The sequence below is a fragment of the Harpia harpyja genome, chromosome 19 (assembly GCF_026419915.1).
Source record: "Harpia harpyja isolate bHarHar1 chromosome 19, bHarHar1 primary haplotype, whole genome shotgun sequence".
Classification (NCBI taxonomy): domain Eukaryota; kingdom Metazoa; phylum Chordata; class Aves; order Accipitriformes; family Accipitridae; genus Harpia; species Harpia harpyja.
In genome coordinates, this window is record NC_068958.1 from 16,962,748 (window position 1) to 16,986,818 (window position 24,071).

At 42.8% G+C, this 24,071-nt stretch overlaps 2 protein-coding genes across 7 annotated transcripts in view; one reads left to right on the forward strand and one right to left on the reverse strand.

Annotated features, from left to right (window-relative positions):
- The window catches only part of CSRP1 (cysteine and glycine rich protein 1), a 256,472-nt gene that overhangs the window by 135,533 nt on the left and 96,868 nt on the right, over positions 1-24,071 (forward strand). The window lies entirely within an intron of this gene.
- PPP1R12B (protein phosphatase 1 regulatory subunit 12B) overlaps positions 1-24,071 on the reverse strand; it is a 124,945-nt gene that overhangs the window by 25,430 nt on the left and 75,444 nt on the right. For 5 of the 6 annotated variants that reach the window (XM_052814967.1, XM_052814966.1, XM_052814964.1 and 2 more), the window contains 5 exons: positions 23,662-23,752; positions 23,049-23,219; positions 22,126-22,309; positions 21,458-21,570; positions 19,835-19,879 (listed from right to left, as the gene is read on the reverse strand). In XM_052814967.1, the coding sequence (XP_052670927.1) occupies positions 19,835-19,879; positions 21,458-21,570; positions 22,126-22,309; positions 23,049-23,219; positions 23,662-23,752 (604 nt within the window). Of the gene's footprint in view, positions 1-5,083; positions 5,812-19,834; positions 19,880-21,457; positions 21,571-22,125; positions 22,310-23,048; positions 23,220-23,661; positions 23,753-24,071 lie in introns of those variants that run through there. The other variant, XM_052814968.1, reaches the window with a different exon arrangement.

The window sequence follows — 24,071 nt, forward strand, 5'->3', positions numbered from 1 at the left end:
AAATTAAAGCTATCTTCTTTCTCCTTCTCCATTCATCCCTTTTACAGTCCAGGCTGATGCCCTGGGCTGGTTCAACCTCAAGTTGTCCTCTGACTTTCTGGCCTCCTTGGCCTGCAATGGGCAATGGTTTCAAAAGCTGAGCTATCCCAACTGACTGCTCTGTGCCTGCTTAACCAGCTTCTTCAAAGGCACCCGTCACTGACCAAGCGGTAGAAGGTCAAAATAGGAGTTTTAAATGAGGTTGTAGTATTACATTCCGTGCTTCTTTCTGAATCATCCATGACCATTCAGACCCTTTAATAGTTAACAGAATCCCTGCTATGGCTTTGGCTTGGATCAATTCACTGTGTTCCTCAGAAGAGAGGAGAGCTGAAGAAGAAAATTTAGCTGCAGGGACACAAGCCACTTACCCATGGGTCAGAGCATATGTCCTGACCCATTTTATTTATACACCCACATGAAGCCAGTGACAGGAGAAGAGTCTGGCTACTGAGTCACAGCAGGGAACATCTAATGGGTGGTACCCTAAGAATGACTAGAAGTTCCTGATATGCTTCCAGATACAGACATTCATAGACAAAAACTCAAAAAACCCCAGAGAATAAACAGAACCCAGAAGGATTTCTTACTGATACCCATCTAAGGAACACAATGCTTGAGAAATAACCAGTGATAAACAAATCAAGGTGCTGAAGAACACAGACTAAGGTTAACTGCCTTAAAGTTCAAGTTTCAGTATCCCACATTTTTTTGTTGGCTAATGGGAAAGGAGGTAATCATTTCCACAAATACTGCGTAACTAGTCAGCAATCCAGAAATTAGATAGAAAATGTCATGAGACAACTTATTTGACCCCATTTCAATTTATGCAGCGTCATTTTTATCACAACTAGAACAAGCCCAAGCCATGAAATGGAAACCCAGGAAGATAAAGTTTTCTGGAGAAATGTTTTCATAACACTCTTTATTCTCTAATGCATTTGCAGTGGCAGCACAGCAAGCCAAATGATTCATATAGGTCTACCTAATGTGAGAACAAACCTGTTACCATGAATATCTGAAACAGGATAAAACTTGTTGCAAAAGCACTCACGGAGTGAAAACTGACTGTCAGAGACATTTATACTCAAAACTCTATGAAGGCTGCAATCCAATCAGGCATTTCTACCAAACTCTCAGCACTCTTGGACATCTCCCACCGATTAAAAGAAGTCTGGTTTGGTCACATTACCACACCTCTAAGATTTTATATCATTATTTACATATTAATATCCAAACCATGCTAGTTTTATTTGCATGCCAAGCATCTGCAGCTCAAACAGCTAACATTTTTGTGCATTAGCTTTTTTTCCTTTAAGATTTGCTTTGCATTCTAGACATACATGTCCACATCAAAATCGCACCCAGATTAGAAGCATTTGCTGCCATGGTAATCACTGCTTAGAGCAATCGCAGGCTTGGTTTGGAGGCTGGCTAACAGACGGCAATTTGGAAACCATTGCTTTTTACGCTTAAGTATTACTATTAAGTGACTGGGTGAAAACATATGGCCCATACGAGGCGATGCTCTTGCATCCCGCATACCACTTAGTGCGGCTTCTTCAGATACTCCAATGAAAGGCAGAGTAAAATCAATCAGTACAGACCACTGAGTATAACTTAAAACTTTATTGCTGAGCCCTTATTGACAAAAATTCGGCTGGAATGCTCAGGTAATAAACAGTGAAGGTGGCTTAATGAGGGAGCTATCTAACATCAGAGGGAAAAAGCCTTGTAGTGAAACTGTGAATATGGCCAGAACAATAAGAATTATGTAGAGTCTCTCAAGAAGTGAGTAACAACCATCAAGTGATGGCAGCCAGAGGGATGTGGCCACTATTGAACAAACAGCACACATGCATGCTGATGAGGCTTTTAAGTTTTGATGGTCTTTTATACAGCAAAAAATATCAGATGATAAGACAAGGAGCAGTCTGTAAAAGAAGGAAGGTTGGTTGACAAAGCGGTGGGAAACAACTGAAAAGCTGCAATTACAGTCTGTGCAGTAAGTTGGGAGCGTGCATTCTCCTTAGCTTTCATTTTCCTATCTAACCGATATCCCATGGACAAATGCAAGGGTTATGAAGTACCACAAGAAACAGATGGATGAGCCTAAACACAAACTACAGGGTATTTCCTATGAAAAAAAACAACTGGCCCAGCATAAATAGGATTTAAAAAAAAAGAAGAAAATTCAGTCCTTGCCTTCACCCTTGTCCTTCCAATCCTGCCATTTATTTGCTTATTTATGCACGATAGGTTTCATACCATGGGTTGCCTGTTATATCCTTGGAACTGACTACGTGAATAATATTTTTCTGAGGAAGAGAAACCTCAAGCTAAAGCAGTATGGTGCAAAACTTGTGATGAAAAGGTACCCACTGCCACAAAAATGGAAGTTTTTGCCAAATAACGGGACGATCTGAATTATTTCAAAGGGATTTGAGTTTCCACTTTCTAGCAACATCCTCATTAAAGCAACTGAAAAGGTGGAGCTAGCAACGTTTACCCTGCATGATTTAACAGGATTTACTTGGCTATTTCTGTATCGGTGACTGTAATTCTGGGCTGCTCTGTTGTGACACAAGAAATTAAGTATTTTAGCTTGTGGAGGTTCAGGGGCAATAGGACAGTGCTGACCTTGCACATGGAGGTGGTCATACACTAACACCCTGCTCTCACCAGAACCTCCTCTGCCTGCCTTTTGCTCCCATGCCCTATTCAAGGATATTGCCATTCTTATGACTTGTATGAGTTCACTGCAACGTGCTCACCCTTCTCAGCTGTGCATTTGGGGAGATCCTATCAATGAAAGGTGGAAAAAACCACATGCGGTATTATCATAACACCTAAGGAGAAGCATTACAAGCAGCATGGCAAGTGCGGCAGGGAATGCCATAGGAAACTGCTTTGCAAATGACATTTGAATGCAGATCTTTGGCACTGGTACCTTAATAAGTAAAACCTTCTTTGCTTTGCCTGGTTCTCTAAGAGGTTTTTTCCATGTCGGTACCATGTGTGAGGCTCTTGGACTGCTCATGTGTTTTCGCACCCCTGCTCAGCTGGGAACATTTAGAGTCCACAGGTCTGCCGGTATCAATCTTGACTGGATGGAAAGATGAAAGACTCCAAGATAGCACATTCCTACCTGCTTTATTAAGGCTATTGGCACCCTGCAGCAAGGGCTGCTGTTACTGTGGGCATGGGAGAGTGGGTGGGGGGGAATACACACATGGGACAAATCTATAGAAAACCGCACTCCATTATTTCTCTTGCTTGTGGCAGAATTACGTTCCCTTGGAGAAAGAGTTAACTCAGATATTTTGTTTTAGCCCCAGGTAAATCCTTCCCTAATTAGCCATTGTTTCCTACACTGACTCTCCGGTCTGGCTTCTCCCACGTCGATACTCTGGAGCCACAGCTGGCATTACCGTTACTGCTGCAAGAACCACCAAGATTTCTGTGCTCACGCTTACTTTCACCGAAATCCCACTGCCATCAGAAGCTGAGGGAAGCTCTTCTCCAGGCCCTCCCATTCCTACCCGGCACCTTTCTGTACCCACCTGCTGCCTCTGACCCACCTGAGAGCTCCCACCACCTCCTCCAACACCCGTGGGGCCCCCAAGAGCCTGCAATCCCATCATGGCTATTGACAGAGAAAACCAGCACCTCCTGTTTGCATCAAAGCAGACAGGCATGCACCGTGAACACAGCAGTGACAGCTCTTGCAAGATTTTTTGTCACCTGTTTATATGCCTAGACGCACAAGGGAGGAAAACGAGTCAGTCTGTGTACACTGAACATGACTGGTCTTAAAAAACATGAGTTTTGAAAGAAATTAAAACATTTTCAGCTTTACTCTATGAGTAAGAGCACATTTGAAAGGTTTCCCACCTGCTGTTAAGCTGGTTATCAATACTGTGGCAATTTACTGAGGAATGGTAAGCACAGCTGTAAAAACTGATGAAGAAAGTCCATCTAAGTACACAGGGGATAGTTTCAGATTATCTAAAACCTCCCCAGAGGATACCCCAACATGCAGACAGGAAGAAAGCACAGACTCCTACCCCTGGGTTAAACAGTTAACAGCCCAGGGGTGACCAACAGCCAGGAAAACCATTGAGGCTGAAGTTCCCGAGGTCAGGGACTGCTTCCATTAACACCAGGCAGCAGGTTAAAACCCTTTTTACGTATTTCGGGCAATGCTTTTTCCTGACCAGGATCTGTCACTTCAAAAGGAGCAGACAATGCATATCAGATTTGAGCAAACACCAGTGCTCAGATTAATTTAAATCTTACATCTAAAATTAGCCTGCCTTTATAAAACTAATTCCTCCAGGCTTTGACTCCAGCTTGATAATATATCTTGACGGCGAAGAGACTGCCCGTATAACGATACGGACCCAGAGAGTTTCATGATAGCCTCTCACATGATTCCAGAGCTATTAGCAATACTGTTACAAAATGTTCCCAACTTTCAAACACCTTGGTAGATGGGCACACCAGCTCCGGTTTGGGGAGAACTAGTTAACTACCTTGACTTGCCTCCTGCTACAGGTGGTTTTCTTCTTTTTTTTGTTGTTTTTGAAATTATTAAACTATACCACAGGTCAGCACAGCCCCAAGGGTGAAAGCTGGATAGCAAACCTTGTTTCTCCAGCAATATCAAAGCATTTATGGAAAGAGCGCAGTTTAACAAGCTGGTCAGGTTTTGCCTCATTTTCATCAGTGAGGTTTTTGTCCAGCAATAGCCCACCACAAGAGTGATGTTTCTGTGAAAAGCAGGATAGGGGGGAAACTACCATCACAGTAACTCCCTACAGCTGTTAATGCAAATAATCCCAGTGCAAGGGCTCTGGCAGCCTGCTTAAAACCTGTTGCTGCAGAGGCACCTTCCCAAGTTTCATTTAAACCATCCTCTTTCCAAAGCAAACCACAGACACAGGTCTCCAAGGGTAAGACAACAAACCACCACCACCGGTCTCTGCTCAGAGCACGTGCCCAGCAGGTCTCTGTGTAATACAGAAAGGAAAAAGCTGCTTACTCTGAGTGTCTTTGCGATCGGGGAAGGAGAGGACGGGGGAGAATCTGACTGAGCCTTCCTGCTGCGAGTATATTCTTTACTCCTGGTGTACAAAGACGACATGGCCTCACAGGCTGGGTGTCTTTGAGAAGCAATACAAGTCTTGCTCTCCTGTCGCTCGACAGCGCTGGGCAGGTCCTTCTTCCAAGGTCAGAACAAACTAATTAAACTATTCACAGCTCTGGTAATTAAACCCTGCTGTTTAGGGTGTATAATTTTAGGCATTAATCTGCTGCAGGGATTGCTGAGGCTCCACAATGTTTCTTGTCCGAGAAGAAGAAGAGAAAGTGTCAAGGACACGCTGTGCTCCAGCGCTGGGCGTTGCTCCGTGCCAACCTCAACGGCTGGGCCCCATCCTGACTTCTCCGCAAAAGGACATTTCCTCTCGTCCAGAGCGTCTGCCACAGGACCAGAGCGATCTCCCCCCAAAACTGCAGGAGGCAAAAAACTCCCGGCTCAAGAGAGAGAACAGGAAAACTGGCTGGGTTTATCTAGACACGAAGCTTTTGGAAAAAAAAAAAAAAAAAGAAAAGAAAAGAAAACCAAAACCTGTTTTACTCCGGAGCGCTGCTGTAAGCTCTCTGCCGTCACTGCACAGAGCTGCATGCTTTAAGTGAAATGTGAAAGCATAAATCAGGAACAAACGCTGGTTTGGAAAGGGGCAGTCCAGATGAAGTTGTGTTTTGTTCCGTCCTCCTCCTCCCAGGCCCGTTACCCACGCGCAGGCTTCTCCCGGCCCTCCCCGCCACTGCCTTCTGACATTCCAGATCCTGACTCGCTCCGCGAGGAATGCTGGAGGGCAGCCAGCAGCAGCGATTCGCTTTCAGCTTGGGATTTAGGCTGCCACTTGTAGGGAAAAAAAGGGAAAAAAAGAAAAAAAAGGGGGGGGGGGGGGGCAAGAAAAGAAAATAACTTACAGGCTCTTAAGGCCTGGCAGGCTGTGAGCAGGAGGTCGGAGGCAAATCGACGGCACTTTGCAAAGCTTAAATTCTAGCACGCGTTTTGTGGCTGCAACAAAGGGAGATATTTTAAAGGACACGGGGCAGTTCATACCATTAAAGGGAGGACACGCTCATGCAGCACAACAGGATTTTTGTTGTTTGCTCATAAGCCTGTTTGGAGCTGCGAGAAGGCAACACGGAGCTTGTGTAATGTATGCTCATTCAAACAAGCATTTGGGATTGAGAAGGAAGGGAGAGGAGCTTGGAAGAAAGGAACAAGGGTGGGGAGAGCATGTACCTCTTAAACTTTCAGCTAGCCCTTTGTGGAGCTGTGCTGCTGCTGCACAACCTAGCTCCCTGGAAAACTGCTGTGCAGTGTCTCAGAGACAGCAAGACTGCTCACTGCAAAGGCAAGTGGATGCCCCTCATGTCCCATCTAAATAAGCCCATGGGATGGTCATTTGAACAATGCCCACACCCAGTGGGTGCACTGATTTCATAGCTCTCATACACTAAATACAGTCTTGCAACCATCAGGTTGCAAATTTAGGTTTTTGCTGGAAAGGCATCAGCCCAGGTATCTGCACTGGACCAGTTCTGGTAAGGCAGCATTAATGAAACAGTACCACCCCAAAGGACGTATCCTCATCTGGACTCATTCACACCCACCCGAACCAGCTACTGACCAAGTCGCTGGGTGCCTGCAGTTAACCTATCTGCAGCACACGTTCTGCTCCAGCTCCACAGGCTGCTTTATCATGAAACATTTCCTAGCAAGTGCAGAAGAATATCTATATAAAAATATTTTAAGAGTATTACTACATTTGGCTATGTCTCCATTGATCTGAAATATTGCCCCTTTTTTTGCACACCGCTTGGCAACCGTGTAATTTTACTGACACATAGTTGGGGAAGGATGCTTGGAATAGCAGCTGCATTAATTTCCCCTGCCATCCAGCACGTTCCTAACTAGGGGCAATGAATGCAGCATCGCTATGTAACCACACTGAGAGGGAAATGGGGCTGTGGGATTGTCCTTTCTCTAGGAAAGTCATTTCGAGATCAGGTTTCTACTTGATACCTCATTGTGAGGACAGAGGGGATTCATTATTCACTGACTGCGGGGCGGGGGTGTGGGGGGGAAGAGTTTGGAGACGTCTAAAGCTGCCTGGCAATATTTCTGCATTCCCTTTTAAAGGTATGGAAATTAAGTCCAGACACACAAGAAGGTAGTGGCAGGCACCCTACTGCTCAAGGAGACTGTGGCAGGACCTTGATCTTTCCAGTTTCCAACTGTTGCACTCTTCACCCTCACCCTCCACCTCTCCCAGCAGCCTGGAGTCTGACTCTGCTGTACAGCAACAAGGTAATTCAGACATTTTGAATGCATATTTACAGAACATGGACACACAGGTGTTCCTCTGGCACTAGTCTCAGTTTCTGGGGTTTCAAAACAGTACGAGTAAGTGAAACTGGGCTAACCCGTATGGCCACGAGCAGACCAGAGTGTCTCAATCACAATTACAAGGCTGACAAAGCCCAGCTTCGTCACCAAGGTGGAGTTAAACAGCTCTAAATTGCAGGGTTTTGCTTTCTCTCCCATCCAGTCCTAAATGAACCATTGCCACATCCCTTCACGGTCATGCTTCTGCTGAGGAGGGGCGGGAAAGCTCCAAAAATCAACATTTTGGTACAGAACTCACAGCCTGAGCCTCAAAGCAAAACAAAACCTGAGCTTTTTATTCCCTACTAATTAAAAGTTAATTAGTCATCAAGTGCAGATGCCTCACAGATTGACAAAACACATCTTGCTGGACAGTAACTCATTTTAAAGAGAAGGGGTGGCGTGAGAATTAGTATCCTTATTAGCCAGGAGAAAGACAGCAGAATAAGATGCAATATGGCAAAACACACCAGGTTTCATCATTATTTCAACGAAGGTGCCTAATTTACGGGTTTCTTCTTGCTGTTTTGTACGGTTTACTTTCAAACGTTCCCCTAAGTATGAAACCCAACTCTTTCTTTGCAGGGCTGCTTGCCCTCACATCCTGATGTTTGTAATACTCAAGGTCATGGTTTAGATCTGACTGTTTCTGTCTGTTCAGGATATTCCTCAGTAAGAACCAGCAGCCTGGTCTGTGCTGTGGTGCTGCTTACTTTGCTAAGGAATATTTATTTATACAGCTACCAGAAAGACATGCAAAAAAAAAAATCATCTTCCATGAGCATTTCCACAACCACTGGACACAAACCCCTGAGACTGCCCGGACTGTTAAATTCATGCCGCAGTGTATTTCTGGGCAAAATCACCTTAAAGTTTCTTCTCATCTTTAAGTACAGCAGCACAACTGTACTACAGTATACTTCCTATATTTTTATGAAATAGTATATTTCCTGGACTTAGAGCTATGGTCTTGACTGTGATCACTCTTTTCAGACATCTTTCCTTTTCCTTTCAGATGGCTGTCTTCTCCCTTCCTTTGGTAATGACACCTTCGTTTGTAGCCAGTTTTTTTGATTAGTTAGAGGGGAGGACCCATATCCAAGAAAATGAAGTACCAGAAAAAGGATGAAGCCCTGAGCTAAATGAGGGAAAAAATACAATCACTCCTTTTATCTGTGTTGAAAATCTTCACCTACAGAATGTGACACTGATAAAATAAATTTAAGCAGCCGTGTAACTTTACAACCTGCAGTAGACAAAAATGGGAAACAAAGCTAGGAGTTAAAGCCAGAGCTGGAGAGTGATGCTCACAGGTGATGTGAGCCCACAGCATGTTCTCTGGGAGTGCAGAGAAGGAAAGGAGAAGCCCTCTTGGGAGACCAGAATTCTAATAAAACTTGAAGGATGAGGGAGGGTAGCTGGTATTTTTTGAACAAATTATCCCAAATCTATCTCCTCAAAGTCATAGCTGTCATTTCCCACATCAGGTTTACCACACTCTCTTGTACATCACTGCATTACTTCCCATTCAGCTGACTTCTTTCATTCGTAGCCAAACCTATCTCCCCAGCACAGACAGGTACTGGAGAGCACACTGGCACTTCCAGCTACACATGGCTCAGGTGATGGATGAGCTAAGCTGAAGACATGAACTGGGGCCATACAGCACCCGGTTGCTCTCCACACCACGTACCTTCCCGCAGGGCCTCCTTGGCCACATCTGTGAAATTGAACACAGCCAGGAACCATCCGTGTCCACTAGCACACAACCCTGCAGACCACTGAGCTGTTGGAAGGTCTCTGACATTGTCTCATCCTTGGCCAACCAACGCTCTTCCATGCACAACCTGGGCACTTGCGGTGCCCGTTCCCAACAGGCGCCTTGGACACAGCCACACAAATTTGGAGGATAAGAGGGTTCCGTAACATGGATGAGTCTTCCTTGCCAGCGGGCCTCAGTGCTAGAGAACAGTAAGTTAGGTATGCTGGGACTAACACACTCAGCCTTTGTGGACGGGGTCTCACCAGTGGCATAGCCTTTATTGTGACCCTCTCCTATGCTAGGCCAAGCAATGCAAGAACATCGAGGCTGTACTGCAGGGAAACATGTGAATTATAACCCAACTGGATGAGCAGCAAGAGGGAGAGGCAGACAACACACTTCATGTTTTCCTTTGAACCTATTGCCAAGACCATTTTGCTCACTTTTCTTTGAGAAGCAGAGGACCCTCCCTTAATGCAGCCCCAGACACTGCGGGTACCCCCTTCTACAGAGTTTAGTTGTTTGCGATTCAATTAAAAAACTCTTTGCAACCCTCACTTCTGGGTTTCCCACCTGCAGGAGGAGAATGTGCTGTTTTGTGTGTTGAGTCGTGTTCCGGTCCAGGGAAACACTGAAATATGTAATTCATATTTTATGCAATACTTAAGTAAATTCTAAAGCCACATTTGTTCGCATGATACTTCTCTGGGAAGACAGAGCAAAATAAACTATCCTGGCAGTTGTTTCCAAGAGCCAGGCTACACAGCCACTATATGCCCATAAAATAATTGTTCTGGGTCTAAAGTAGTTCTGTAAAAAAATCCAGAGAAACTTAGTTTAAACATGAAAAACCCATTAACTATTGAACTACTGACACAGGGGATAAAGAGCAGAGTCAAGATTAGATTTCCTATTGCTTTTGTGTTCCTTGATTAGCATACAAACCTGAAATCCATAGTGTAAGAGTACTGTACCTCCTCCTTGTAATAAAGTTTATACTGAGGGCAAAGTTTAATAAATCCTGTGATTCCCTTCACCTCAGGATGTCCTATATTTGTGATCATTTAAGCCCTAATAATGTGCAGGCTTTGCACACATTAAATGGTACCACTGCTTTGTCCCTAGAAGAGTTTCTTACTTGCCTTGCACTTGTCTTCTGATACATCCACATCAGACACAAGCATTATTTGCAAAAGAAAAGCCTGTGATCAATCTGAGATTGCGTCTGACAAGGCAGGAATAATGGTTTGTTTTAACATACAGGACTCCACAGTCAGATGAAAGGTTACGGTACCAGTGATTACTGCACCTCGGGTACTTGCACACCAGTTGTTTCTTCCTCTACGTGGGACCTTGCAGTAAAAAGTCTCTAGAGTATTACCAAAATATTTGGAAAGGAATTCACCTGCAAAGAAAAGGCTGAGTCTTGTTAAGCCTCCTTCTCTCACATCTTTATTCACTGCACCCATTGCTTTTTGTGCAAAGAAATTCTGCTGGTTCTGTAGAGAAACTGTTCATTTCGGTGCATAATGAGTTGATTTGGAATTAGCAGCACTGTTACTTAACCCAGGAGATGCGACAAAAAGCCAGTCTTTAGAAGTTGTAATAATAAACCTCCTTTTTTGTACAGCTAAGTCTCTATTATCTATGAACTGCAATCCAGTTTGCAGATACACTGTAAGAATCCAGAGGGGCTGCCATTATGTGGGACAACTCAGGGTCAAAGCTGTAGCAGCTGTATTCACCGTAACACCCAACCCACTATTATTTTGGATAATGAAAAGTTGATTGAAAATACATGCTATATAAAAACCACTTTAAAACACTGTAAAAAAATTACTTTAAAATTATATGCAAGCTTTAACAGGTTCAATTATAGCTTCGCAGGGTTTATTTAGAACTGAAAGAGGCAGTAACGGTTGTGTTCGGCAACAGAATGCTGAAGGGCTGTAGCAAAGAAATTATTGGTCAGGCAATAAGCTTTTTGTAAACGTGATGTGAAGGCACTGCAGCAGTTTGCCATAAATGGAATACAAACTGTAGAAGTGAACAGGCTTTCATCTGCAGTGCACTGACTAGGATTCCCATGAGCAGATCTGGCGTTATGTCTCGCAGATAGGAAGCAGAAGGGAAGGATCTTCCTCTCCTCCCAAACACACACAGAGCAGCTGACAGTCTATAATTGCATGTATAGCATCATACTTCCCCCGCTTTTTATTCCCATCACTAAATTTATCATAAAAAGGCTGGAAGCTACGCCTATTGGGCATACCTGGATTAGCGTTACGCAGTAGCAGCAGATAATTTTAGTGTGGGCTGAAAATAGTACATTTTAAATATAAAACTTCAGAATTCTTTTCTTTTTGCTTTCTTACAAATACAGAAAATAAAAAGCAGTAGTGAAGAGAGTTTAAAAAGCACCAATCTCAGAACAGAAACATCATGTTAGCACCTGTCAGTGTCAAATTATGCATGCAGGAGAAAAGTCTTGCAGCAGTTCAGTGGAGCAGAATTGAGCTTTTAGAAGAATGGACAAGTTGCCTCAAACACTCAGATCCAGCATTTATAACAGGACAAGAAGCAGGTGTATCCACTGACACCTCTGGGGACCCCCCTGACTTCAGAGGTTGAAAACTGAATTTAAAGAGAAGATTGCAGAAGAAGGAGAAGGATTTCATTATCTTGAGTTCATAATTTCCAGAAGGGTTGGATGGCAATGGTAGCAATAATCAATAATAAAACCATGCTGGAGCAACAGACTCCCATTAGAGGGAGACAGATGTGGCAGTGACTGTTTTGCCAAAAATAAATGTCCCGGAGATCACAGATTTGATTCTATTCAAGGCTGAAAATGCAACCACGGTTACAAACCTAGAGGTCCGGGGCAACCCCAGCACTGCGTATTTTCATGCCATAATCCTCATGATGTCTACACACCAGTGCGAAGACTGATGTCTACAGATAACTTGCTTCAGGTCCCCCCAAAACCTGACTCTGTCTTTTCACAGTCAGCCTTCTTTCCTGAGCTCAATATCATGTTTCATTCAAAAAAAGCAGCATGATAAAATCCAGAGAGATGCTTTCCACTGTCCACTCAGAAGTCCAGTTTAGAGCATTTTTTGTGCCAAAAGTTAAGTGATTTCATCCAGTTACTACCATTAAGGATAAAGTAGTGTTAGAACATATTTTCCAGTCGAAGTCGTTCAGCAGTTGCACTCTGCAAGTGTTTACGGACAGGTTCCCTCTTCCCCAGTCCAGCTTTCTTACAAAGGATGAAGAAGCACAAACATGCTGAGTTACAGTGGAGGAATGCAGCAGAAATTTGCAAAGATATTAACAGGCCATGTCAGGGAAAAGGAGAAAGCAAACACTAATATAAGAACCAGATGTAAACATAGCTATTTCAAGCTAAGGGACTTTCCAAAATATGACATAGAGAAATAGAAATCTTGGGGCACTCACAACAGAGTCATTATCCACTTTGCTCTTTATCTAAATTCATCAGATTCTGCATACCTCCCACCTGCCCCAGCCACTCCACAGCTATAAACCCTTTCTGTCAGCTTGTCTGTGGAAGCAACTGGCTGACACAAAGCAATATTCTAGTGTCACTGGCCAAACAGATGTATAACTTCAATACATCGCTACCTAACTATGTTTCAAGCCTATTTCTGGCCTTCCTTCAACAGCAGCAGATTCTGGTGCAGAAGGTTATGTTCGCTCCCAAGGATGAAATCTAGGAGCGATGAAAAAAAGCATATATATATATATATATGTATGTATGTATGTATGTATAAAAACCACAACCCACAACAGGGCCCAGCATTAGGTACATGCTAGGTACCTACTGTAATGAGTAACAAAAAGGTGCAGAGGTGTGAATTAAGCCAAAGCTGGTGGGCAATTCCTACCAGGAAGGACTTTTGCAGCTTAAGGATTCTCCATCTTGAGCTACCAAATAATGAAGTAGCTTCTGCCAAATAACGTTACTTCTAGCAGGGAAACTCCATGTCCAAAGCAAAAAACTAACAATAACGTTCCAAATATGAGGCTCTTTCTGAAGAGAAGCATGTGGGAGGATATAAACTCAGAACAAAAAATGACCTTTTAAAGACAGGGACAAACAGCATTACCATACTTGAATCACTGGAACACATAATTTTTCCTACAGTGGCAGTTTCCAAAGGATATTTTATTGCCAGGGAATTTGACTTCAGTTTTCCAAACAATTCCTTGTTAGCCATCTGGCAATACAGCTTCTGCTTTTTGCTCCTTCTGGACATATCTGGAAGATAAGTCATCTACTGCTTAAACATGGCACTGCACCATTCAGCACAGTATGTCCAGGCAACAAGGACTGTCAGCTTCACAGGGGCTTTGCCACATCGCCACAAAGGAACATTCACCAGCAGACAGGTGAGAAGGGCTAGGAAGGAAGCACCGAGTACGACAGATTTGAGTTGCATCTGCTAAAGCCATCTCCTATTGCCCATGCACAATTCACCTATTCTCTAAGGCAGCCAGCCATGTCAACACGACACAGCCATTAAGGGCTACCCAGACACCTACTGCTGTATGCAGGAATTTTAATCCAGCAGATCAGATTTTTTGGAGGATGTCTTCAACTACATCAAGAGAGACATCCTCCCCACGGCCTGCTGGGTGACTGACAACAAAGTACGATCATCAGCTCCCAGAGGGGCAGAGAACCTGCTATAAGTAGTTAAGCAGTTAGAGATATTTTTCCTTTCCATAATTTTGAGCATGTCATGATGAGACAGAGTTTGACAGTTTCAAACAAAAATTAACATGATGCTCTGTTACATGTATAAGCACAAACAAAAGCTGTTAACCTTCAGAAAGTAAAAAATTACAAACACAATTAGACATAAAACAATAGTTAGATTTATTCTGTCTTTGGGATATATTCCAGGGAGCAATGCTGTTCCTCAGGCCAACAGGTCTAGGCTAGCAGCCACACTGAACTTGACTGGTCCTGTCTCCTGGAGTGGCTGCTCTGCATCCACACTGCACTGGACGTGGAGAGATGCATACGCATGGCACCGATCCTGCTGCCACCCTATCCATCACACTTCTCCCAGTTCCTTCTGGGAAGAAAGCAAAAGGATCCCGGGACACCTGTGAGATAGCTGCCATGTCGGCAAAGGGACAGGACCCTGGGGTGAAATGGGATAATTTGAACTGACTGCAGAGGCCTCCCAGCAATGCCAGCAAAAGCCAAGGTATCTGGTGGGTATCCGATGCATTGCTAACCTCAGCTCCATTGCCTCAGGAGAAATTACTTGCTGACAACTGAGAAAGATTAGTCACCGCAGACTACACCGAAATTCCGAGAGTAATTTACTAAACAAGAAGTTAAAGCATAAAGTTACCTTAAATAGTTATGAGTCTATGACCTTGTAAATCATTCCTGGAGGACTCGCTGTTTTGCTTCATCTTCCTGGGACTCGCAGATCAGATTTTAGCTGGTTTTGTGTTACTCATCTCCATCTCCATCATGGACACTGCTTCACATTACACCTTCCTAATTCAGCAACTCGGTGAATTAGAGGAATTAACCTGAACGCATTTAGCTGTAACTCTGTAGTCTACATAGCAGACTTGGATTGCTTGGCTTTAAGCACAAACAATATGTTTTCCCAGAGCTGTAAATAGGAACTGAGCAGCCATGCTGATGATTTAAATGCTGTATCAACAGGGATAGTAGACAGCAAGTCTGATGCCCTTCTCAAAACATTAAGGTTAAGAAAAACCAGCACAAGCATATTAGGCTGGAGAACTCATGAGGCAAATCATCTGCGCGGATGTGAAATTTTTTGTAGAAATATTTGCAGAATGAATTTAAATTTCTATAGTGTCTTCCCTCTCCACCTCCCAAAGAACCCAGGGCACTCCAAACACAATAAAACCATTCTTCACCATATTTAAAGCTCTATGGCAAAACGTTAGCTCATGCTCTGGCAGCAATTTTCTGCTATTTTATATTGCTAGTTATACACATATTAAAGATCTCCTTTCCTTGCAGCATACAAAACCCCTTATAGCATTTTGTTTATAAACAGGACTAAACAGAGCCAATCTCTCACAGCCTTATGTTACACAAAATTAAACGCTCTATAATTTAACTATAGTCATGCAAGTGACGCACAGTACCACCTACGTTACCTTGGACATGGGCCAGATGGCTTCCCTCCCACATCACACTGCATCTATGCTAGAAGTAAATATTCAAGGGTAAAACCAGGGAAAAATACTTGTATCCTTAGTCCCCAGAAGGGATCCTGGGCTAGCAGCAGTAAGGCATAGGATGAAGAGTACCATATAGCACTACCTAGATGAAAAGATTTTACTTTCTTAGCAGCTAGCAAAAAGTTCACCTATTTTGTTCCCTTTTACTAGTCAACTTTCCCTTGTATCTCAGCAAAACAGCGCAGCCCGTGAAGACATACCTTACCATATTAGGCAATGTGAGTCCAGAAAGCGGAGGACTCGGAGCCTTCCTTAGCTTAAAAAGACAGTCCTCAGGCATGTCTACAGCCTGCACAGTGCCACACTTCACTGCGCTGCATCGGGGAAAGAGGGCAATAAAATAGTGGGATCTGGGGTAGTTGCTAGGACTCCTAGGGCTCCCAATACACGCAGTCTGGCTATGACAGGCAAGTCACAAAACATTAACTAAAGCTATTTCTGATCTTTTAGTCGTTTATCAAATCCATCTTTTAAAAAAGGTAATCATCACGATTACAGAAGCTAAATGGGAATCTCTGTGGAAGATAAAATGCCACTAAAAGCAAAAATATAGGTGAGAAATAGAACATACCAAAATCAGGATTCCCAAGGCATAACTCTGAAACAGCTATAACATTAAGACATTTAGTTTGCCTAAGGGATTTTCCAGTTCATTGGTCTTCCCTTAGAATTCACAGAATCAAGCTTAGAAATTCAGTCCTTCTAAGATAGAGATTTAGTTTTTATTAGTATCCAGTTGCATCTGGTGATTTCATATTAATAGTACAATTAGGCAGAACACATAATATTTACAAAGCAGAGTGGGCTTGAATGGTGTTTTGCAGAATGTAAACTACTCATGTTTTGTAAATCAAAGTACAGGGAGACAGGAATGGAGCCTATTTAACACACTTACTGTGATCACAATCCATAATCATATGTTTCAGTGTTATTCCTGCATAAAAGTTAATTCCATTAATGTGTCTGGGTTTTATACTGTGCTATACAGACTGTCCTAGAGGAAGTTCATGAGACAGATGTTTTCTTTGACAGTTTTACTGCCCAGAAATTGTTAGTTTACCAACATGACACTCAGTGCATTCCCCTGTATTTAAAGCTTTCCTTTGACAAACTATCTAACACACAGGTGAGGCACATTTGCAATGCCACTGAAGAGAAATGCAAGGAGATAAAATTCTTTAAATGATTACAAACATTTTTCTATTTCTGTTATGTATGGTATGTCATTTAAAGTACACTCTTCTTCCAAATTCATCCCCGATTTCTCCTGCTGTGTAATAGTAATGGCAGAAGTCAAGTGTAAGTCAAAGCCGGAAGAGCCGGGGATAGGGAAAACCCTCTCCAAAATGTAACATTGGACCATTCTCTTTAGTCTTCATCATTATCCTTCAGAAGCTGCATCCCAAACTAGAGCCGCTGATTTATACCTGCACTGATTGTATTGTATTTGTACTCACTGGCCTCACTACAACTGAATTCTTGCTGATATTTCACAGTCACTGGCTTGCAGGGAGCAGGAAAAGTTTCCTACTGCCAGCCTACCCACACTGCTCAGCTGGGTACTAACATGATCTTTCAGACTCTTGCAATTTTTACTTTCTGAGAAATGGAGGCTAGACTGCGGCCAAACTTTTTTACCCTCCTCTGGTTTGAGCTCAGGTCTCCCCAGATTGAACAAAGGCTTTTTCCTTTACATATCCTTCCCAGTGGAACCACGCAAAAAACTCTCCTAAAGCTGCTTCCCCAGAGGCTTTTTCCAGCTGAAGTCCTTGTGCCCTTGAACATTTATTCCACAATAAAACTTTGTCTGCTCTTCCAACTTTCCACAATGCATCCAAGCAGTCTGCATCACAAGCAGAAAGGCGGGGTTGGTAGCAAAACACATGAAGGTTGCCTGACACATCCTATTACGAGACTGCTCGCAGTTGCCTAAAACTCAGCCAAAGCGTCTGGGCTGGTTTCCCACGCTGGTGCTCATAAGTTTCAGCCAAAATAATTCATCCACTTCTGAGAATTAAACCAACATGTGTTTGCTCCTTTTTCAAAAATCGCATCTACCTTTCCCTTGCTAAACTCCAGTGCTGCATAGTTTGGAGGAGGGAATTCAAGTAGGGCCTTTTTTGGCTGCCATGAAAATCTTCCTAATATCAGCCAAGATATAAACACTGGAGGGAAAAAATAACTGCTCACATAAAATCAGGAAAATTTTGGGGGGTCTGCAACTAAAATGGGACACTTTAATGTGTTCATGTTCACAACTCTGATGGTGGCATCTGCCATTCTAGAATTATTATTATTATTATTATTGATGAATTAAATGACTATTAATTGTACTTCCTGCTTGGTACTAGAACTGAAAGCAAGGAGCTGTTCCATGATTCTTGCCAAAGTGATGATGGCCAGTTAGCAGGACAGAAATCTCTCTGATCTGGATGTAAAATAAACCAGGGATGACTGACCAAGTGACATGATGCTGGAGGCATGCAGTAAAGAAAATGAACTGGAAGCTGGATAAAAACAAGACGACTGGGAGAATGGGAAAAACAGCAGCAGCAGAGTGGAAGGAGAGTCTAAACCTGGGTCTAACATATGTGAGGTGCATAAGAAGACAGGGGACTGTTGCCACAAAGTATGCGTGCAAAGGGGCTGAGGGAACGGAAGGGAAGTTGCTCTGCTATTAGATGGGAACCCACAAGAAAATTGTGGAAAATATAAGACAAAAGGATTCCTTGCTATTAATTTGGGGAAAAACAGTATCACTGATTGTAAGAGACCAGGCGACCCTGAACTTTTGGGCAGGAACATACGGTGGGGTCTTACGAAGTGCAGTTTACCCATTTACAAGAGTGGTGAGGATTGTGCTTAACAGAGTTTTCAGCAATTTTAGGACTAGACTCTAGGAAGCCTCCAAACCTGCAGCCTCAGATACTCTTTTGTCTTCACGTAGCTAATCTGGGACAACTTCCCAGAAGAAAAAGACATTCCCAGCAAGTCCAAAACATGACTGCTAGTAACAAGGTGTCCCTATTATTATTACTTTTTACACATTACAAAATATCTGTCCTTCAGTCTTACTGTGAGACAGCAGAAACGTCAAAACAATTTTGAGGATGATAAATGGCTGAATGCAGGGTTAAGTGGAAGATTTAACGAAGCTCTGTACTGCTATGAACAGAAACTCCTGTGGGAAGAGCTGGGCTACTGAAAGCAGGTGGTGCTTCTATGGGAAGGAATATCCCACATTTCACGTTGCAAAGTAAGCACTGGGAAAGCAAAGGCTGGCACTGAAAGATGAGCACATGCTAAGAGCCATCCCAGCACCATGTGAGTCTCTGGTCCCCACAAGGCTCACCGTGACTTTGCCCCATTTTGACCGAGTATTGCAAAAAGAAAAACAAAACTATACTCTGAAGAGTTACTGAAAATTTTCAGCAAAGAACCAGTTAATTTCAACAGAATGATGCTTCAATCACTCTACTGAATTGCAAAGTATGCGGAAAGGCTACTGCAAGCTCAACATTTTATGGCAAAAATTAAACATCATACAAGCAGGCTGACCCCTATGCAACCTTAAATTTGCTATTTTTCCCAGGTCTTGCACATCATGCTTTAATAGTTTGCAAATGTATTTAGCTTTAACATTGTCAGAGTAAGTCATGTTGTCAGGTTCAAATGTGTTTTAGACAAAGACAGACAAAACCAAATGAAACCGAGGCAATTTGGACGGACTCAATAATTATTATGAAAGGAAAGAAAGGGCCTCGAAGGATAATGACACTATTGCAAGAACAGGGGAACAATGAACAATCTCTGATGTGTTGCTTGCCAAGGCAATTTCCCACAAGAAAACAAATCCATGAGGAGACAAAAGCGCAGATTTTAGAAATTCAAAACATACTGTTCAAAATAACAGCATCAGGACGATTCTGAGATACAAGGTCATGCACCTTCCTCAGGACACCTGACAGCCATGTTCCCCAGCCATCACAGCTTCTGACAGCGCTCTCAGTAAGGCACTCACCCCTGCTTCTGCTGCAGTCCCTCCAGGTTTGAGAACTGCCTATCCAGCTCTTGAAAAGTCAACTTTTGAATTTACGCCAGTCTGTAGATATTCTTTATCTTTCAGACGAGAAATCAGTAAGCAGTTTGCTACTCAGAACTACCTCCCAGTTCATACCGAGCTCCTGAACAGAGCCTGAATCTCTCGTATAAATGAGAGTAAAGCCATAGAAGACTGCTTGCCACCAACGCTCAAGAGTGAAACACCAACTATTTAGACATATGTTTTCACTTACCCGAGTTTCCTTCACTTCCTCATTTCCATCAACTTCATCATCATCCTAGGATGAAAAGCAAACAATATAATTAGGCAGCCTTGGAAACAACAAAATTTTATCACAGGAAGTTAATGTATTGCTTATGAATTGATATTAAAGCTAAGAACGCTTCTCTCAAAAGAAATGCCTGTCTAAATGCTTTTGGCTGATTATCAGATCAGGTTTGGTAACATAAAGGCCATTTAGAAGATCTTGGTACTGGGGGCAGAATCACTCTCTCGTGATGGCTACCGCAATTTGAATGCTCCTGAAAAGTCAGTAGGAGAAGGAGTAACACTTCTTAATATACTTAAGGAACAAATGTGACACTTTAGAAGACTGCGTATCTGAAATGCTGATATAATATTGACTTTCAAAGAATATCCTCCACTTCAGTTAGACTCCAGAGGAGAGACTAGTCATCCCAGAGAGCTTGCACTTATGCAGCCTTTGTGTAACCCACTGCCTCTTTGTAACAGCTCCAGGATTTCATGGAGCAATGGTAAACTACCATAGCATCACATCTGACTCCATATTGAACTCAAGGTACTCCAGAAGTTGTCTCTATATGAAACTACAGCTACAACGGGGAAATGAACTAAAACTCCGAGAAGCGATTTGCCTTCTGCTCTGAAGCTACTAATATTGCTACAATGATCCAGTAGACAACTGGGCAAGCTGTAAAGCATTTAATTAAAAAAACAGTAAGAAAAAAAATAATCACATATGGCACGCAAGTGAAAAAAAAAGTAAGAATTACTTGAAAATAATAAAAAGGGGGTGTTTGCGGCAAGTCTTTCAATAGAAATTCTGAGGTTTCCAGCAGGGCCATTCAACTTGTATATAACTCCAAATATTCAACGTTATCTACTGTGGCCGCAGGGAAGACCATTGTGGTTTTTTTCATTATGTTGCGCAGGATGCCTCTACCACGGAGGTGTATGAGGAAGGCTATATGTCTGTAGCTGGACTAGAACTGTTGCAGACTTCTTAACCATGACTTCATAATATATACTCTCCTGAAAAAGGTGATCTATCTTCCTACCTGAGTCTCTAACTAAGGTTTGGAGGGCTGGATTTCTTCCCTCAGATGGAAGAAATCCTTTTGAAACCAGGACTAAGAGTAATGACCATGACACAGACAGCTCTTCTGCATTTATGCTGTGTGTGTTCTCTGGTGCTGGGTAGGGGATCCAGACACAGGTTTTATTCCTCATGGTCTTCCTTTTAGGCAGCCTAAAGCGTAGCCAAATTTGGGCTCAGAGGAATTTGAAAATACTTCCAGTGACTCGTGACCTCTTTTCTTCCAAAAAAACTAGACTTCTAATCTCTCTTCTCCCATGTGGGCTCTTTCACAATTCTGCAAGGATGGCACTGATTTATGGTTCAGGAACAGGCTTCCCAGAGCCTGCTGCTTGAGTATTACATGGGCCAAACAGGGATGTGATTCCTTTGGAAGTGCCAGTCTGAAATAAAGCTGGAGAGGGAAGGACTAATGGGAAATCAACTGACTTGGAAAAAAATCTGAAGCTTGGAATTGGAAGGAAATTCACCCTGAATATTACAGAATAAGTTTCTCTTCTCTAAGGAACTCAAACTTACATCTTTTGTTGAGAAAATGATGCCGGTGCCTCTTCGCCTCTCTTTTGGCCGCCGCCTCTCTCGGATTGACTGTTTGTTTGGAGATCTGTCATCTAAATCCTGATCTTCACACTCTGGCCAAGCAAAGAAAGACTGCTTTGGTTTCAGTGATTTACATCTGTGCTTTTGCTAAGGTACTGGGGTTCTTTTCAAGCCAATCAAGGTCATCTTAGCTTGTGTTATATTACAAAGGAGTTATTAAACCAAATGAAATGGAATCTCAGTGCCCTACTACATCTGGTTACTCACACTCCTTCCTTTATCAAAGCCCAGAGAGGTTACCCTAGCTGTCACCTCTCCCCAAATCATCCCAACTGACTCCTGTTCTGAGGACAAACTGTACTAGGGGAATCCCAGCTTTAAGATCTAAATGCTCCAAGGATTACTGTCTCATTTACTTACCCCAAATGGAAAACATCCTTTTATACCTCTCTGTTACAAGCAATAGGCTATATCCTACATTAGGATTTCCATTTAAACAAAACCCATTTGTTCTGTGAGGTGGCACCTCCCCATACACCTCCCCTCAGAACAAGTAAACTTACTCTCTCTGTCTGTACACATTGAAAGTTCTAAACCTCATGAAAATCCCTGAGCTTTGACTGTTCTTCATTCTCCTGGGTACATACCATTTTTCTCCATCTCTGTGGCTGCACCTCTGAAGTCTGCTGGATTCACAGAGTCAAGACCTAGATACTTATTTGCTCGAGTCAGGTATGAACTTGTATAAAGGAGAGGTGCTGATGTTGAAGGAGATACAGGTGTCGTAGGTTTCTCTGGTTGTACTGGGCACCTTAATCGCCGATAGACACTCTATAAACAAAGAACCATGACAAAAGGTTAGTAGAATGAAAAGGGACTAGCAGATTTGGGATTTCGGGGAACTGGGTAATCTTTTAGAGTGTACTGTTTTCTTCACTGCTGCTGGAAGTGATCACCTCCATCCACCAGATCACGTTCATTCCATCAGATGGGGATGAATGTTAAAAGCATTGTATAGCTATGGTGTGAGAGCACCCTCCCATTGCTGGGAAGTCTGGGATCAATCTCTTTGTCCCCACAGCCAATGGCAGGATGAACAAGTTATCTAATAGAAACAAATGAGTTAGAGTGAAAAAACAGAAGTGATGGGAGGGAGAGAAAACTGGTCTCTCCAGCTTTCCATTACACACAGAACATCTGTGGAAAAATGTGAACACAAAGCCTCAGTCCAGCCTGCACAGCAAGGATGGATCCAGGCCACATTTCTATCATTAGCCTTCTCATTCCACTTTCTGTGATTTACACAGTTTTATTTTCTGGCAAGAGACAGAAAAGTGAAATTCCCAGCAGAGAGCAAAGGAACAGCTAACCTCTAACACCTACATATTCACATCCCTTGTGCATCCCTTGTGCAAGTAGTGAGGTACTACTCTTCAGTATTACTTCTTTCCAGCAAGTCTGCCTCCCCTTAAAATAAACAGACATCCCCAAAAGAATTTCTCCTGATCTCAGCTATCCTAAATGGTTTCATTAACTCTGAAAAAATGAGAATTGAGGCCAGGAGTATCACCTCCTCATCTGTATTTCTGCTCCACCGTGACCGGGTCTCCTGCCTCTCACTGCTGTCCTCAGAAGGCTCAGTGCTCTCAGCTTTCTCGCTTTGCTGTTCCTGAGCTTGCCGCTCTGCCCGAGACCGGCTGAAGGTTCGCTCTGCCTCCTGAAGGTCTGTCAGTGTCACACCCTGGAGAGAAAGTAAGAGAGAGAATTTTTAAATTTATGCAATTAGATTTCAAGTCTCCCAGCTCAGTTTAAAATGCCCAGCAGGCTTATACCTGGCCAGGCTAATGTTTCATCTCTATGCTAACAGAAAGAAAAGAATTCTGTTGCTTTTAACACGTTTCTCAGTGTACTGACATAATCACCAACTCAAAGGAACCCAAATATATGTGATCAAGCTACAAACTAAAAGGCAGGTATACTGCAGAAATCTAACTCGTGTATGCTTGGGGGAGTATTTTCTAATAATTGTTTGCAGAAACTTTTGCCAGAACGTCTCCAACACAGTGTGAGGGTAGACAAACCCCTCGTCCTAAGTAATAATATAAGAGCAAAAGAAAATCTTGCCTCTCTATTCATCAGCTCTCTTCATCCTACACACAAACACGAGTATTTCCATTCTTTACCTGTGTAGACCTGCGAGTCTGTCGGGCCTGCCTGGATCGTGCCTTCCTCAGTGATTCTGCTTCCTCATCCCGCACCGGAGTCAGATATGACCTGAAAAAAAAAATAAAGGGCAGAAGAGGTTAAAATAAAAACAGATGCTCTGCTTTCCTGTCTCTGCGAGCTCCTGAGCTATTATTCTCTTTCATATGGACAACAATCATTTTAGCTTCATCTACCAAGACTATCATCTTCTGCTTTGGGACAACTTTCCTATGAGCATATGATACACAAATGCTCGCATTACATTCTCCCTAGAGTCTCTAAATAAAGTATTTAGTGTTGGACATGTTCTGTTAAAAAAGGTGCAGCTATTTAGTATATTATTTGCTCCCATGTCATTGCATCATTAGAAGGAAAAAAAAAAAAACCA